A 15,134-nucleotide genomic window follows, 5' to 3' on the forward strand; every position below is an offset into this window, starting at 1 on the left:
TTATTTAAAGCATATAACTACACACGGAAATATACTCAGTATTTTGTAATAACCTATAAGGGAAGAGAATCTGAAGAAGAATATATATATATATAAAAAACTGAATGGCTGTACTGTATACCTGAAACTAACATGATATTGTAAATCAGCTATACTTCCATTTAAAAAAATTAAAAAGTGTGGACTTCCCTGGTGATCCAGTGGTTAAGACTCCACGCTTCCACTGCAGCGGGTGCAGGTTCGATCCCTGGTCAGGGAACTAAGATCCCACATGTTGTATGGTACAGCCAAAAGTAAAAAAAATAAAATAAAAATAAAATAAGTAAAAAATTTCAAAATAATGCATGTTACCACATATACAGAGAATATACGTTCATGTAAATCAGTGACTTGATTCCAAAAAGACTGGCACATCTAACTTAAGAATATTCAGATGGAAGCTGGAGTCTAAGCAAAGCTTATTTAAGCAAATATTTTTCTTATTGCATATCCTTTTCAGGATACTTGAGGAAGAAATGGGATATTTTTCTCCTCTAAAGACACCATGAAAGGTTGATTAGAGTATTCTAAGATGTGAGTGATCTTAATTGCTTAAACAAAGAAAACATTCAAGCAAAGTTCCTTTCCAACCCTTCAAAAGTTGCCAAGAATTTTAAAACTAAAATACACTACTTATTACAATCCTCTTATCCTTAGTTCTTAGAATAATTGTATTCAGTATTTCCAGTCTCATTTTTAAAATCCTTTTTAACTGTCATGTCTGGCATATGTTTTAATATAAGTTCATATCCTTTTTCAGGTAAAGTATAAATTACACATTTATCAGGTAAAGTATAAATTATACATTTATATTCTATTTGAACAGTTATTGAAAGCACTGCTATAAGTAATTAAGAGGTATGAGTCAGTAGATGGGTAGATTTCATTTGTCTTTGTAAAGAGAAGAATGTTATTACAGTATTACAAGGCTTATTAGATGTCCTAGGAAATTATAAAGTAGGAAGAATTCTTTTTGAGTAGCTTCCAATGTATTATTTCTCTACCCCTATCCAAGTAGCATCATATTTATCAAATAATACTTTTTACACAACATTATCGCTTCTCTGTTTTTAACAGCTTTATTGAAGTAAAATTGATAAAAAACTACACATATTTGATATATACAATCTGATGAGTTTGGTCATATGCATATCCCTTCTCTCTTATCTTTTTCCATCTCCACCTCCAAAATTAAATCATTTATTCACTGTCTTTGGAGAAAGATCCTGATAAATTAGCTTGCGCTGAAGGTTTTGATGGCAGATTCTAATATATTATTTCTTTTAGGCTTTATTTATATTTTAAAAGGTTAGGTTCAGAACTCAGCATACATTAACATAAAATGAATTATGATATTTCTTATAAACTTTCCAGATAAAGAGTGTTTTTAGCAGAAAGAGCCTGCCCAGCATTTTCTGTGCTAAATTATGCCTGTGCCAGGCCACAACTAATAATTTTCATTATAACTGGACAAAAATGTAGTGAGTGCTTACTCAGTGCCAGGCCCTATGTTAGCCATAAAAAATATAAAGGTTTTTAATAATTGCTAGCATATTGTTTGTGTTTCCTGGATCCTGCCCTCAAATAGCTCAAACCAGGAGAATATAAACAGAGTTACAGAATGAGATGATAAATTCAATAATAAAAAGTCTTGTGAGTTTATGTATAAACAATGAATAGTTGATTAGGATAGAAATAGGATGGGGAGGGGAGGATGGGGAGTCATTGCTTAATGGTTGCAGATTCTGTTTGTGGTGATAAAAACGTTTTGGAAATAGATAGTGGTGATAATTGTAAAACATTCTGAATGTTATTAATGCCACTGACTTGTAACCTTAAAAAAGGTTAAAAGGACCAATTTTATATTATATATATATTTTATCATAATAAAGAACAAATTTTTTAAAAACCCTATAGGGAGTTCCCCGGTGGTTTAGTGGTTAAGATTTGGCGCTTTCATTGCCGTGGCCCAGGTTCAGTCCCTGGTTGGGGAACTGAGATCCTGCAAGCTGCACAGCGCGGCCAAAAAAAAAAAGTTTCTTAAAAAACAAAATAAAATAAAAATATTAAACCCTAAAAAATAAGATGAGATGATCAAGAGGCATTCGTGTTGCCCAGTGGTTATTTTCTGGTATAAGTTCTGATTTATGATTTGAAATGATTAAATATACATTAAAAGCAATAAAAAGCATCTAAATATTAGGCTATTAAGTACATGCATGATGTACTGCAGTTAAAACACAATCGTGTATGTACTTCTAAAAGATAAGTATCGATTTATTTAATAAGTTTATTTTTCAAGTCTGTTTTACCTCAGCACCTAGCATGAGCAGTGACTGACAAACACCAAGTAACTAACTGTGAGTATGAATACTGTAATGAATGGAAAGGCTTCAGGAGATCCCATAGACGTAACATTAGCCTAAGGACTTGCTGATAGCAGAGGCGTCTGACAAGAGTAGGCTAACTGTAAACAGAGCTTAAGGAATGGTGCGCCTCACCACTGGACTAAAGTGAGTACCAAAAATGTTAACTTCTGCACTTTTTTTGATGGAAAGCAAGTAAAGTTTGAAGAACAGGAATTTAATTTGAAGCATGGCTGTTAAAACTATTCAAAACTTGGCAACTTTTGATGTGGGATTAATTTTACTATTATCAATTCTTGGTAAACCTTGTTTGTCCCTTCTTTTCTCCCCTTTTTGTGTTCTCTAATCCTTCTTTATAGCTTTTATAATAATGAAGAAGTGTTTCATCTAAAATACCCAGATAAGAGAAAAACAAATACTGTATGCTAACACATACATATATATGGAATCTAAAAAAAAAAAAAAAAAGGGTTATGAAGAATCTAGGGGCAGGACAGGAATAATGACGCAGACGTAGAGAATGGACTTGGGGACATGGGGAGGGGGGAGGGTAAGCTTGACGAAGTGAGAGAGTGGCATGGACATATATACACTACCAAACGTAAAATAGATAGCTAGTGGGAAGCAGCTGCATAGCACAGGGAGATCAGCTCAGTGCTTTGTGACCACCTAGAGGGGTGGGATAGGGAGGGTGGGAGGGAGACGCAAGAGGGAAGAGATATGGGGATACATGTATATGTATAGCTGATTCACTTTGTTATAAAGCAGAAACTAACACACCATTGTAAAGCAGTTATACTCCAATGAAGATGTTAAAAATAAATAAATAAAATAATATAAAATAAAATACCCAGATGATTAGAAGTTACACAGAGTATAACTATAGAATTTAAGATAAAAGTAATTTAATAAAAGAAATAACTTTTTTGCTAAATTAGAAATGAAATATGGGGTGGTATCATTCATATTAATTGAGAACAAAGGAAATAGGTGAAAGGGTTAAATTAAAATTTGTACTTGGGAAAGCCTTTAGGAAATAACTTATTACTATCCACATTTAATGAGTCCAAGTAGATTTTTGCAGTTGAATAATACAAATGCCTAGCCAATTCATGACTTTCAACAGATATATAGCTAGCTAAATTTAAAAATAGTTCCTTTCAACTGCTGAGTGGATAAACAAACTGTGATATATCCGAATAATGAAATATTCCTCAGCAGTAAAAAGGAATTAATTACTGACATGTACAATGACATGGATCTCAGAAGCATTATTCAAGGTGAAAGAACCCAGACCCCAAAACCACATACTGCATGATTCCATTTATTTTGATAACAAGAGCTAATGTGTGATCTTGGAGAGCAGATAAAAGAATATTTTTTGAAGGTAAGATTGAGAACTGAGAGTCCAAGGTGTTATAAAGATGTGAAGTCACATGGGGTAGTAAAAAGAATTTCCACCCCTTTCTACATGGGATAGATAGAAAGTGTGAGCCAGGTGCTGACTTAATTAGTTGACTGGGGAGGTTGCTAGGTGACAACAGTGACGAGGAAGTGGTGGCTTGGCTGAACAGCAGAGCCTTTAAAGAGCATGAATTTCCCAAGTGGATTAGGACTAATAATGGTCTGGAAGGGAGGCTAAAACAGGTAAGGCATCATCCCTCCTCCTAGCCACTGAGATATGAAAGAAACAGCACCTCCCGGGAAATGATGTCAGGGGAGAGCCACATTTCTGCTCAGTCAAAGAAGAAGAGAGCACTTTCAGAAGTAGGTGAGATTACGTTGGGAGTGCTAACAATTCCATAGAGCACAGTGGAGGGTTTAGGATGCGGGGGAGGAGAATTGGACTGTGTCAGTGGCCAGGAAGCTCAGAGAATTAAATGCCATTACAGTAACAAGGCATGTGGAGTTTCAAATGACATGTGCATTTAGTTCCTACTTGTTCTTTGAGGCAAGTGGGTGATCGGTTCCAGGAGATACAGTCTCAGTTCATCTGCTGTCAAACTCGGCACACACAAATATAGTGGTCCCCAAAACTATAGTCACTGCATACTTTTTGGCCTGGCGTAGAGGATGGGCATCTAAGCTTTTAATGAATGAATGAATGAAAGCAATCTACTTGGTATCAGAGAAGGCTTACTTCTCACAGTCTTAACTTGTGTTTTGATATGTTTAGTGTAGGATTCTGACCTTTTGCGTATATTCTCTGCCATGCTACTTTGAGTTTAGGAATGATTTTACTATATAACGATAGCATTTAACTATATCACGAAGTTCTACACTGGAAATTAAGTCTGTTGAATCCATGACAAAGACAAGTGTAATGCTAGCATGTGTGCTGCTGTTTCCTCATTGTGTTTCTGGCGCAAGTTTCCCTCTTCCTGAGCCTAGATAAGGGAGAGAGGCTTCACTGTGCTTAGGGCACCTGCTGCCAGTCAGGTGGCAAGCAAGGTAAATGCAGCCGTCCCTTCTTTTTTCTGTCCCAGACCTGGGGCCATTCACAAACCGGCTTTCTTCAGTCTTTAGGTTGCAGAGACAATCCTGACTTAAGCACAGCTCACCCATAACGGGACATTTATGAAAAGAGCCCAAGACCTGAAATATGGTGGGCCTATGAGTAAATGTGCCCCTGTTGACAGGAGATGTCTTTTAAAAGGTAGTCTTTTCTCATGAAAATCACAGATGTGGAAACATAAGACACATTCTTTTGAAGGGGTGTAGTTAGAGAACAGTGGAGATTGGCAACTCGGAAAGGTAGAGATTGGATTGGATTCTGCTATGCAAAACGGTTCACTTGGCAAAGATCCTAGATTGCTATAATTTTACTGTACTGGTACATTGAAAAAGAATTTTGATAGAATAAGTGTTCTACAAGAAAAAAAATTTAATTCATTATATATCTTTGCCCCAAAATCTTTGAATTACTATAATAAAGGTGCCTTCATTTAAAATATGTACTGCATTACTGCATGACAATTTAAGGTTGTATTTCTCTTCCCGTTCTTGCGGAAAGCATGTTTTTTCAAAATTCTTTTTTTAACGTACTGGTACAGAATTCAGCATTGTCTTGTCTTCCGGTAGAAATGGATTGTTTTCTACTAAGTATGTTAGGATTATTTCAGTTAGGTTCTTGCCGGAATAATGACTCTTGGACCATGTTTTGAAGAATAAGTGGGAGCTGAGCAAAGAAGGGGGTTGGGGAAGGAGCATTTTGAGTTAACAGCATGTGCAGAGCCCTGAAGGCAAGAGAATGTGACGACTCCTGAAAACTGCAAGTAATTCATGAATGGCCAGACCGTAGGATTACAAGATGTTGAATTTTGTGTAGCTTCAAAATACAAATCTATAATTAATAGGTATAGGTTACAGGGAGGGAAATTTGGGCTTATTAGAAGGAATAATTTCTAACAGTTCATAGCTTTTCAAAATTGAATGGATATACTAATACCAAGTGAGGTTTATCCCAGGAATGTGAGACTAGTTAATATACTTTTTTTTTGAAATTTTTTTTAATTGAAGTATAGTTGATTTACAATGTCTTGTTAGTTTCAGGTATACAGCAAAGTGATTCAGTTATACATTTTTATATAAATCTATTCTTTTTCAGATTATTTTCCCATATAGGTTATTACAAAATACTGAGTACAGTTCCCTGTGCTATACAGTACGTTCTTGTTGTTTATCTATTTTATATATAGTGGTGTGTATATGTTCATTCCAACCTCCTAGTTTGTTCTTCCCCCCTCCCCTTTCCTCTTTGGTAACCATAAGTTTGTTTTCTATGTCTGTGGGTCTGTTTCTGTTTTGTAAATAAGTTCATCTGTATCTTTTTTTTTTTACGATTCCACGTATAAGCAATATCATATGATATCTGTCTTTGGTTACATACTTTTATTCTACTACATTTTTACAGCACTCTATCAGCATGTTTTACCCTTCTTGCCTTGTGGAGTCTTCGAAATCAATGCTTATTTTGAAGCATTGATAAATGCTTAGAAATATAAGGTTGCAAAAAAAAAAAAAAGAAATATAAGGTTGCCTACTTTGTTTAGGTTATATCTGCAGTAAATGAATTTGATACTTTGAAATTGTATTGTTAATAAAATTTCAACTTCAATTAATTAATTTGGTTATATTAGACTTGTGAAAGAACTGGTCTTGTTTGTTTGGTAGAACCACAATTCTTTTGTTAGATTTTATATAGAATCTATATTAACCACTAAACAAGGATAAAAATCTTTAAAAACTAATTCAGTTCATTTCAGTAGTTTTGAGCAAAATATACAGAGCAATCCAAGAAGAAGTTCAGAGAATTTTGTAACAGGAAAGAAAGTTTAGTAAAGCCAGTGAGGCCAGTGAGTTTTCACATGACTTCTTTTGCAGCTGTAGTATATAAAATAAATTCACTTGAAAGGAATCTCTTGTTTTTAAATAATTTGTTCAGTTTATTACATAATTCAGCTTTCCCGGTGAGTAAGTTTCAAACTGTTGAAAATATAATTTGTTTTCATATTTGTAAAAGAGAATTTCACTTTGAAGAGTTCTGTCCTGTATTTGCTTGACTTATGTTTTGCAGGATGGAGGTTTGCTCCTGAATAACCCTTCAGCGTTAGCAATACACGAGTGTAAATGTCTTTGGCCAGACGTCCCATTAGAGTGCATAGTATCCTTGGGCACTGGACGTTACGAGAGTGACGTGAGAAACACCGCGACACACACAAGCCTGAAAACCAAACTGTCTAATGTTATCAACAGTGCTACAGACACAGAAGGTTCGTCTGTTTATTTGCTGCCTTAACGTACTTCTAGAGTTCAGTTTTTGATAGAATATGCTGATGCTCACGGCAAAGAGTGTTGTTATGTCTGTGTTGTAGGCTTAGGAAGCACGTGGGAGCAGGTGTTTGCCGTTTCTCCTTCTCCTCACTCATTTCTTCCCAGTAACCCTGCGGTAGTGACTTCTCCGTGTGGGAGCTAGAGCTGCCTTGGCCTCCTTATAGCTGGAGCAGTCGCTGAAGCAGGAATAGCACAAAGGCTTGGTTGGAGACTCTTAAGAAACAGGGAAAAGGAAAGGTGTCAGGTTGGTTCAGGTAAACACATGGTAACAGGGAGAGAATCAGAGTACTTACGGAATTCGATTATTTAGTAATGTGGCGGCAAACTGGAATAAGTCCTTACTTCCACTCTGGCTGCCTCTATAATCTAGTCTTCATATAAAGGCCCAAGTGGTCCTCTTAAAGTGTAAATTAAATCATATCTTTACCCGGGTCAAAACCATCTAGGCTTCCCATCACACTTAGAACAAAATCCAAAAGCCTCATTCACTGAAATTCACCAGGCCCTGGAAGGACCTGGCCTTTGAATGCATGTCTTCCCCCTCTCTCAAGACGTGGCTCCTGTATAAAGTGTGTCCAGCTACACTGTAACTCTTGCTGTTTCTCAGACTTGCTAAGAAGGCTCCTGCCTCAGGGAATTGCTGTCTTCTCTTTGTAAGGCCTTACCCCAGATACATGCTTGATTCCCACCCTCACTTCATTCAGGTCTCTGTTCAGGTGTCACTTCCCCAGAGAGCCCTTTTCTGATCACTTTCTAAACCCCTCACCATCTCACTCACTCTAACCCCTTATCCTCCTTTCTTTCTTTCTTTCTTTTTTTTTTCCTTTTTAGAACATTTATTTCATTATGGACGTATTGGTTTAGCCAAAAAGTTTATTCGGGTTTTCCAGTAAGGCGGTACGAAAAACCCGAACAAACTTTTTGGCCAACCCAATATATTACATATTTGCTTGTTTAATTGCTTATGATCTCTATATCCCACCAGAATGTAAGCAGGAACTTATCCTGTTAACTATGTTGACTGCAGTGCCTGGCACATAGTAGGCAGTCAGTACTTGTTGACTTTCTACTTTGGGCCTTGAGGTCTAGATATCCTTATTTTACTATATTATTTTTAAGTCCTATGTGAAATCTTTTATTAAATTTGTAAAAGGAATTGTTCCCAGTTAACAGCCCCTTGCTTCTGAATCTCATTCTTTCTATATTGTCATGTTACTGACTGAGTCATTAGCCTACATGAGGCTCTTAAGCTCCCCACTAAGGATGTTTATCTATTAAATGATAACCCAAGAAAAGGTGACATTCTGGATTTTTCACTATCTGAAATTTTGTTGTCAAATCAATAAAATATTCTTACCATAAGCAGTCTTCCTAGAAAAAAATAGCTTTGATCACCCAGTCTCATAATACTTACATGTATACCTTGTGCAAACCATGTGATGGGCTCGTTTGAAATTTCCAAGAAATATGAAATGCTGCCTTCATTCACTTACACTCTAGTTAATGAAGAATTAAGAGTGAAACATATGTAACTGCTGATACTAGATGGTTATCGATGTATAGAAACAGCAGTTTCATTTGGTTCAATCTAATATATTATCAATTGCCAAATAAATGGTGAATAGATGTAGATGATTAAACCTATGAGAAAACTAAACTAGATTGCTGTAGACAATTTACAAGAAGCAAATTAGACTTGATATGGGTCTTAAAAGATAGATAGGGTTTGGATGTTTTAAAAGAGGGTTCAGACTTCAACTTCTGGCCATGATGGAATAATAGGAGCCATATATTTCCTCCTACCTTAAATCATTAGAAAACTGTACAGAGCAATGGTTTTCAGACATTAGATGACAGGTGGCATAGGTCACTGATCCCTGAGAGAAGGAAAATAAATGAAGTAATCACATGATTGCCCAACTTGCTACCTGGAAGTGTTTCTAGGTGATAGCATGAGGAGTGGGGAACTCAAGCAGGATAGTCCCAGGCTCTCAGAAAACAGAGTTGGGGATTCAAAGAGGCCAAGGAAACTAGAATCTGTGGGCAAAATACTACAGAGAAGGCAGCTTCATAGAGAGAGTGCTCTAGAGCTATGCAGAGGAGTCCCCTTGAGTACTGATCCGTGTTGTGTACAAGCATGTGAGGAAACTACCCAAGGCAGATTACCCCAGAAAGGATTAAATAGAACAACCCTTGGTGCTCACACGGGACCAGGCAGCTCAGATTTCCATCACCTAGATTAGAAAGACCTTGTACTATGTGGGATATGCAGTAGAGTCCTCAGAAGGGTATTGTCTCTGGATCCACCCTAACACAGCTTCAAAGAAATTCTCAAAAAGAGCAAATTGAGCTCCAGTTAACAGCATCCACTGTTAGAATAAAATCCAGCAATATTTAAAGGAATGCAACAAATTCCAGCACACGAAAATATAAGATTCACAATGTTTGGCATGCAATTAAAAAATTATCAGGCATACAAAGAAGCATGAAAAGATACATTTAACCAGGAGAAAATCCGATCAATGAGAACAGACCAAGATATGAAACATATGAGAGAATTGGCAGACAAAGGATGTTACAATAGCTATTCTAAGTATACTCCATGTTTAGTGAGATAGAGGAAGATTTAAACATGATGAAGAGAGAAATGGATGATATAGAAAGGACCCAAATCAAATCTGTAGAAGTGAAAAATGTGATGTCTGAATTGAAAAATACAGCTGATAAGATTAACAACAATTCTGTACAAAAACATGGAGAAGATAGAAGAAGAATAAATACTTGCCAGCTCATTTCCTAAAGCCAGCATTACCCTGACACCTAAACCTGGCAAAAACATTATTAAAAAACATTAAAATACCAATCAGTATTCCCTATTAATATGTATGCAAAAGTCCTTAAAGTATACTAATAAATTGAATTCAGCAATATATAAAAAGGAGAATACAGCATAATCCAATAGGATACATCTCAGGAATATGGGTTTGGCTTAGCATTCAAAAAAATCAATATAATTTCACTGTATGAACAGACAAAAAAAAGGAAAAATTTATGATAATCTCAATAGATGCAGAAAAGGCATTTAGTAAAGTTCATCAACTATTCATGATAAAAACTTTCAGCAGATTAGGAACAGGAGGGAACTTCCTCAGTCTGATAAAGGACCTCTATGAAAAAACTAGAGGTGGCATCATGTTTAGTGGTGAAAGACTGAATCCTTTGTACTTAAGATGAGGAGCAGAGTAAGATGTCTCTCATCACTTCCAGCTAGTGTTGTACTGGAGGTCCTTTTCAGTGCAGTAAGGCAATAAAAGGAAATAAAAGGCATATAGATTAGAAATGAAAAGTAAATATTTATAGACAACGCAGTTGTCTATGCTGACAATCCTAAGGAATCTATAAAAAAGCTTCTAGAACTAATAAGTGAGTTTAGCAAAGTTGAGTATAAGGTCAATAAAAATCAATTGTATTTCTGCATACTAGCAATGAACAATTAGAAATTGAAATTAAATATATACAAAGATATTATTTATAATAGCATCAAAATATTAAATACTTAAGAAACTATTTAACAAATTATACACAAGACCTGAACAGTAGAAACTACAAAACACAACGGAGAGAAATTAAAGAAGGCCTAAATAAATCAATATATCAATACCGTGCTCATGAATTGAAAATCTCGGTATTGTTATGGTGGCAGACCACAAATTGATCTGTGGACTTCATGCAACTGCTATATAAATGAAAATGGACTTTTCTGGGGTAGAGATTAACAAGATGACTATAAAATTTATATGAATATGGGAAGGACCTAGAATAACCAAAACAATTTTGAAAAAAAAACAAAATTGGAAGACTTAGACCCTCTGATTTCAAGACTATAAAACTACAGTAAGCAAGGGTGGTATTTGCATATCAGTGGTACCTAATAGTACAGAAATTGATCCAGACATGTATGCTCAAAAGATTTTTGACAAAGGTAATTCAATGAGGAAAGGATAATCTTTTCAACAAATAGTACTGGGACAATTAGATAACTGTATTTTAAAAATTGAACCTTGACCCTTCACATCATACACAGAACCTAACTTTAAATGGATCACAGACCTAAATACGAGAGTTAAAACTGCAAATCCTTTAGAATACCCTGGAGAAAATCTTAATGACCTTGGGTTAGGTAAAGAGTCTTTGATAGGACACAATAAACATGGACATAAAAGGAAAAACAGATAAATTAGACTTCATCAAGTTATAATTTTGTTCTTCAAAAGACACTTTTAATAAAATGAAAAGACAAGCTATAGACTGAAATAAAATATTAGTAAAATATGTGTTTGATCCATCATCAGAACCAAATGTATAATCAAATGCAAGATACATAGAAAATGCTTACATTGTATAATATAAGGAATATACAGAGATGAAAACAAAAATTCAGTGGGAAAAAAAATGGCCAAGATGTTTGAACAGATGCTTCACTGAAGAAGATGTACAGATGACTAATAAGTACATGAAAGACTTTTCAACATTATTAGTCCTTAGGGAAATGAAAATTAAAACCACAAGATCCCAGTACACATCCTCTAAAATGATTAAAATTAAGACCGACAGTACCAAGTCTTGGCAAAGATGTGGAACAGTGGGAACTCAGATATCCTAGTGGTTGGTGTGCAGAATGGTGCAACCATTTGGAAAACAGTGTTTTGGTTCTTAATAAGATAAATAAACTTTTACCATATGAATGAGCAATTTCATCCCTGAGTATTTACCCAAGAGAAATGGAACCATATATCTACAAAATGATTTAGGGTTATTTCTAATAGCTAAAAACTGAAGAGAACCAGACCGGAGAGAACAAATTGTGTTATATCCGTACAGTGGATTACTACTCAGCAATATAAAGGAAGGAACTATTGATCCATGCTGCCAACGTGTGTTTCAAAAGCATTTTGCTGGGTAAAAGAAGCTAACCAGACCCAGAAGCGCTATATATATTTATGATTCTGTTTATATGAAAAATTCTAGAAAAGGCAAAAGGTAAGGGGGGACCAACCATAAAAAGGCACGAAGAAGCTTTTGGGATGACAGAAAATGTTCTATGTCATGATTGTTGCGGTGGTAACACAGTGTATACGTTTGCCAAAACCCATCGATTCAGACACTTAAAATCGGCGAATCCTATTGTATGTAAATTATACCTCAATGAAGATGATCTCAAGAAATTAAAAAACATGTACTCCTATAAAAATTAATCATAAAAAAAAGAAATTAAAAAACAAAAAAGGAAGGTTGTAAAGGCATTTCAGCAGTGGCTAACAGTATGACTGAAAACAGAGAAGAGTCCTGGAGCAGGGGTCCTAATTTATCAGAATTATATGGCGTATTTTGGGAGATGAATTTCATTTCATAGTTATATTCAGTATTATGGATTCTTTACTCCTGTTATTTAGCTGGAGTGTGGAAATAAGCAAGGCTTTGTAATTTGCCTAAAATTGGATAATTGTAAATAACGTAAAATTAGATCATTGCAGAATAACTCGATTTTTTAATTCACCCTATCTTCTGTTTGTTTTAACAGAAGTCCATGTAATGCTTGATGGTCTCTTACCTCCTGACACCTATTTTAGATTTAATCCTGTTATTTGTGAAAACATACCTCTAGATGAAAGTCGAAATGAAAAGCTGGATCAGCTGCAGTTGGAGGGGTTGAAGTACATAGAAAGAAATGAAGAAAAAATGAAAAAACTTGCAAAAATATTAAGTCAAGAAAAAACAACTCTGCAGAAAATTAATGATTGGATAAAACTAAAAACTGACATGTATGAAGGCCTTCCATTCTTTTCAAAATTGTGATGAGTGTGTGCATGTATAGCCTCCTAACTGGATGCCTGTTCAGAAGATCCACAGAATTCAGTAAGGGGTTGCGGGGTTCAGCAGGACTGCCTTTGAAATGCTTAGAATTCTGGGGAATCCTGAAAAGACAGTGGTTGGCCCAGCTTGCACAGTACAGAGAGGGTGTGTGTGGTTACAGAGTTCATCTGGGAATTAGGTTTTCATGATGTTAATAGTTAACCACGTGTTAGGAATCTTACTGTGGCAGTTGGTTTTAGTACATATTGGTGGTGTATTGTTTGATGTTTGAAAATTTATTAATATATGTGCCAAACAAGGACTGAAAGCTGTCATATTATACTTGGTATTTTTACTTCAGTCGCTGTAATCATGTTAAATTTATTTGATCATTGATTTTCTTTCATGTGGAAAAGCTAATTTGTTCTTAAAATAATTCATCTCTTTAAACATCACTTAGGTTTTCACTAGCTACATTCTGCGTTCCAAATGTTGTCTTCTACTATTGTCATATCATCTAAACAGATGCAGAAAAAATGGGATTCTCTCTATCAAAGGACTTTTACATTTGAAATATGAAAGAGCCAGATACAGTTCTCTATTCCAAATGTGTTTATGTCAACATTGTTTGGTTCCGAAAGATAGGTGAAGTTCCAATCAACCACTTTTTCCCCCTGAAATTTCAAGATAATGCTGTATGTTAACTTTTCTAGCTCTAGCTTAGCATTCACTATTATGAAAGTAATTATTTGAATTTACTGAGAAAATGCCCCATCATTAACAAAAATAAACTATTGAAATAATCTATGTTAAAAGGCTAATGTCATTTTTAAATTATTTATTATTCATGATGTAGCCCTTCGTCTCTTTGTAGCATTTGAATATACCTGTCAACAGTATGCTTTAAAAAAATGTCAGGCTTGTTTTACCTTAACTCCTTTAACCATCTGGACTTCGCAGAGGTTAATAACGTATACACCAACCCGAATCATTGTTTATGCTAACCAAATTCATCTTTGTTGTGTTATCTATCTGCCATGTAAATCTTTCAACATGTTTAGATTTGTGAAGAGAAATGAAAAAAGGTTCGTGTCCTTTGCTTTGTACATGTAAACTAGAGCTAAACCCGTTACCCTGATTGTCATGCTGCGTCTTTGCAACGTTGATGCGAAGAGGCAGCGAGGCGTCGAGGCGTGGTTCACAGATGCTGGGGGAGCTGAGCGTCTGGGTGCAGCTCAGGCTCCGATGCAGAGCCCTTCTCTTTGTGACCTGGAGGAGGGTGGACAGCCTCTCTGGGCTTCAGATATTTTATTTGTAAAATGAGAAGAGCTGCTTCTAAAATTTTATTTCCTCTTACGGCAACTGAAAAGTAAATTCTGCAAATGTACAAGCAAAAGATAGGAAGAAGTGTGAAAATGAATTTTCATTCCTACACAGGTAAAATATCTGCTCTTTTCAAAGAAGCAAAGAATTGTCTATTTTAAAAAGAAAATGTAATAAATTATCCAACTTATCAGTTATTTTAAACATAGAAAATAAAAATTATTTTGTAGCTCAGTCCTTTTGGGGTGTTTCAGTTCTTATTTCTGTAATAAATGCTGTGCTGGTAATATTTCAGTTCTGTTCTTGCTGCTGATGTTATTCTTTATTAAAAATAGTACCGGGACTTCCCTGGTGGCGCAGTGGTTAAGAATCCACCTGCCAACACAGGGGACACGGTTTCGAGCCCTGGTCTGGGAAGATCCCACATGCCGTGGAGCAACTAAGCCCGTGAGCCACAACTACTGAGCCTGTGCTCTAGAGCCCACGAGCCACAACTACTGAGCCCGAGCACCACAGCTACTGAAGCCCGCGCGCCTAGAGCCCGTACTCCGCAACAAGAGAAGCCACCGCGATGAGAAGCCCACGCACCGCGACGAAGAGCAGCCTCCGCTCGCCACAACTAGAGAAAGCCCACGCGCAGCAACAAAGACCCAACACGGCCAAAATTAAAAATAAATAAAATAAAATTTATTTAAAAGAAAAAAAAGTAGCACCTCGGGA

The 15,134-nt window shown here is 35.8% G+C and overlaps 1 protein-coding gene across 6 annotated transcripts in view; it reads left to right on the plus strand.

The window, feature by feature from the left end:
* The window catches only part of LOC309632334 (calcium-independent phospholipase A2-gamma), a 142,712-nt gene extending 128,064 nt beyond the window's left edge, over positions 1-14,648 (plus strand). For 5 of the 6 annotated variants that reach the window (XM_082399770.1, XM_082399768.1, XM_082399765.1 and 2 more), the window contains exons 9-10: positions 6,982-7,177; positions 12,820-14,648. In XM_082399770.1, the coding sequence (XP_082255896.1) occupies positions 6,982-7,177; positions 12,820-13,094 (471 nt within the window). In that variant the 3' untranslated portion in view covers positions 13,095-14,648. The remainder of the gene's footprint in view (positions 1-6,981; positions 7,178-12,819) is intronic. The other variant, XM_082399769.1, reaches the window with a different exon arrangement.
* Positions 14,649-15,134: the final 486 nt, after the last annotated feature.

This window comes from Balaenoptera borealis, assembly GCF_965194805.1.
Source record: "Balaenoptera borealis genome assembly, chromosome: 7".
NCBI classification, from domain to species: domain Eukaryota; kingdom Metazoa; phylum Chordata; class Mammalia; order Artiodactyla; family Balaenopteridae; genus Balaenoptera; species Balaenoptera borealis.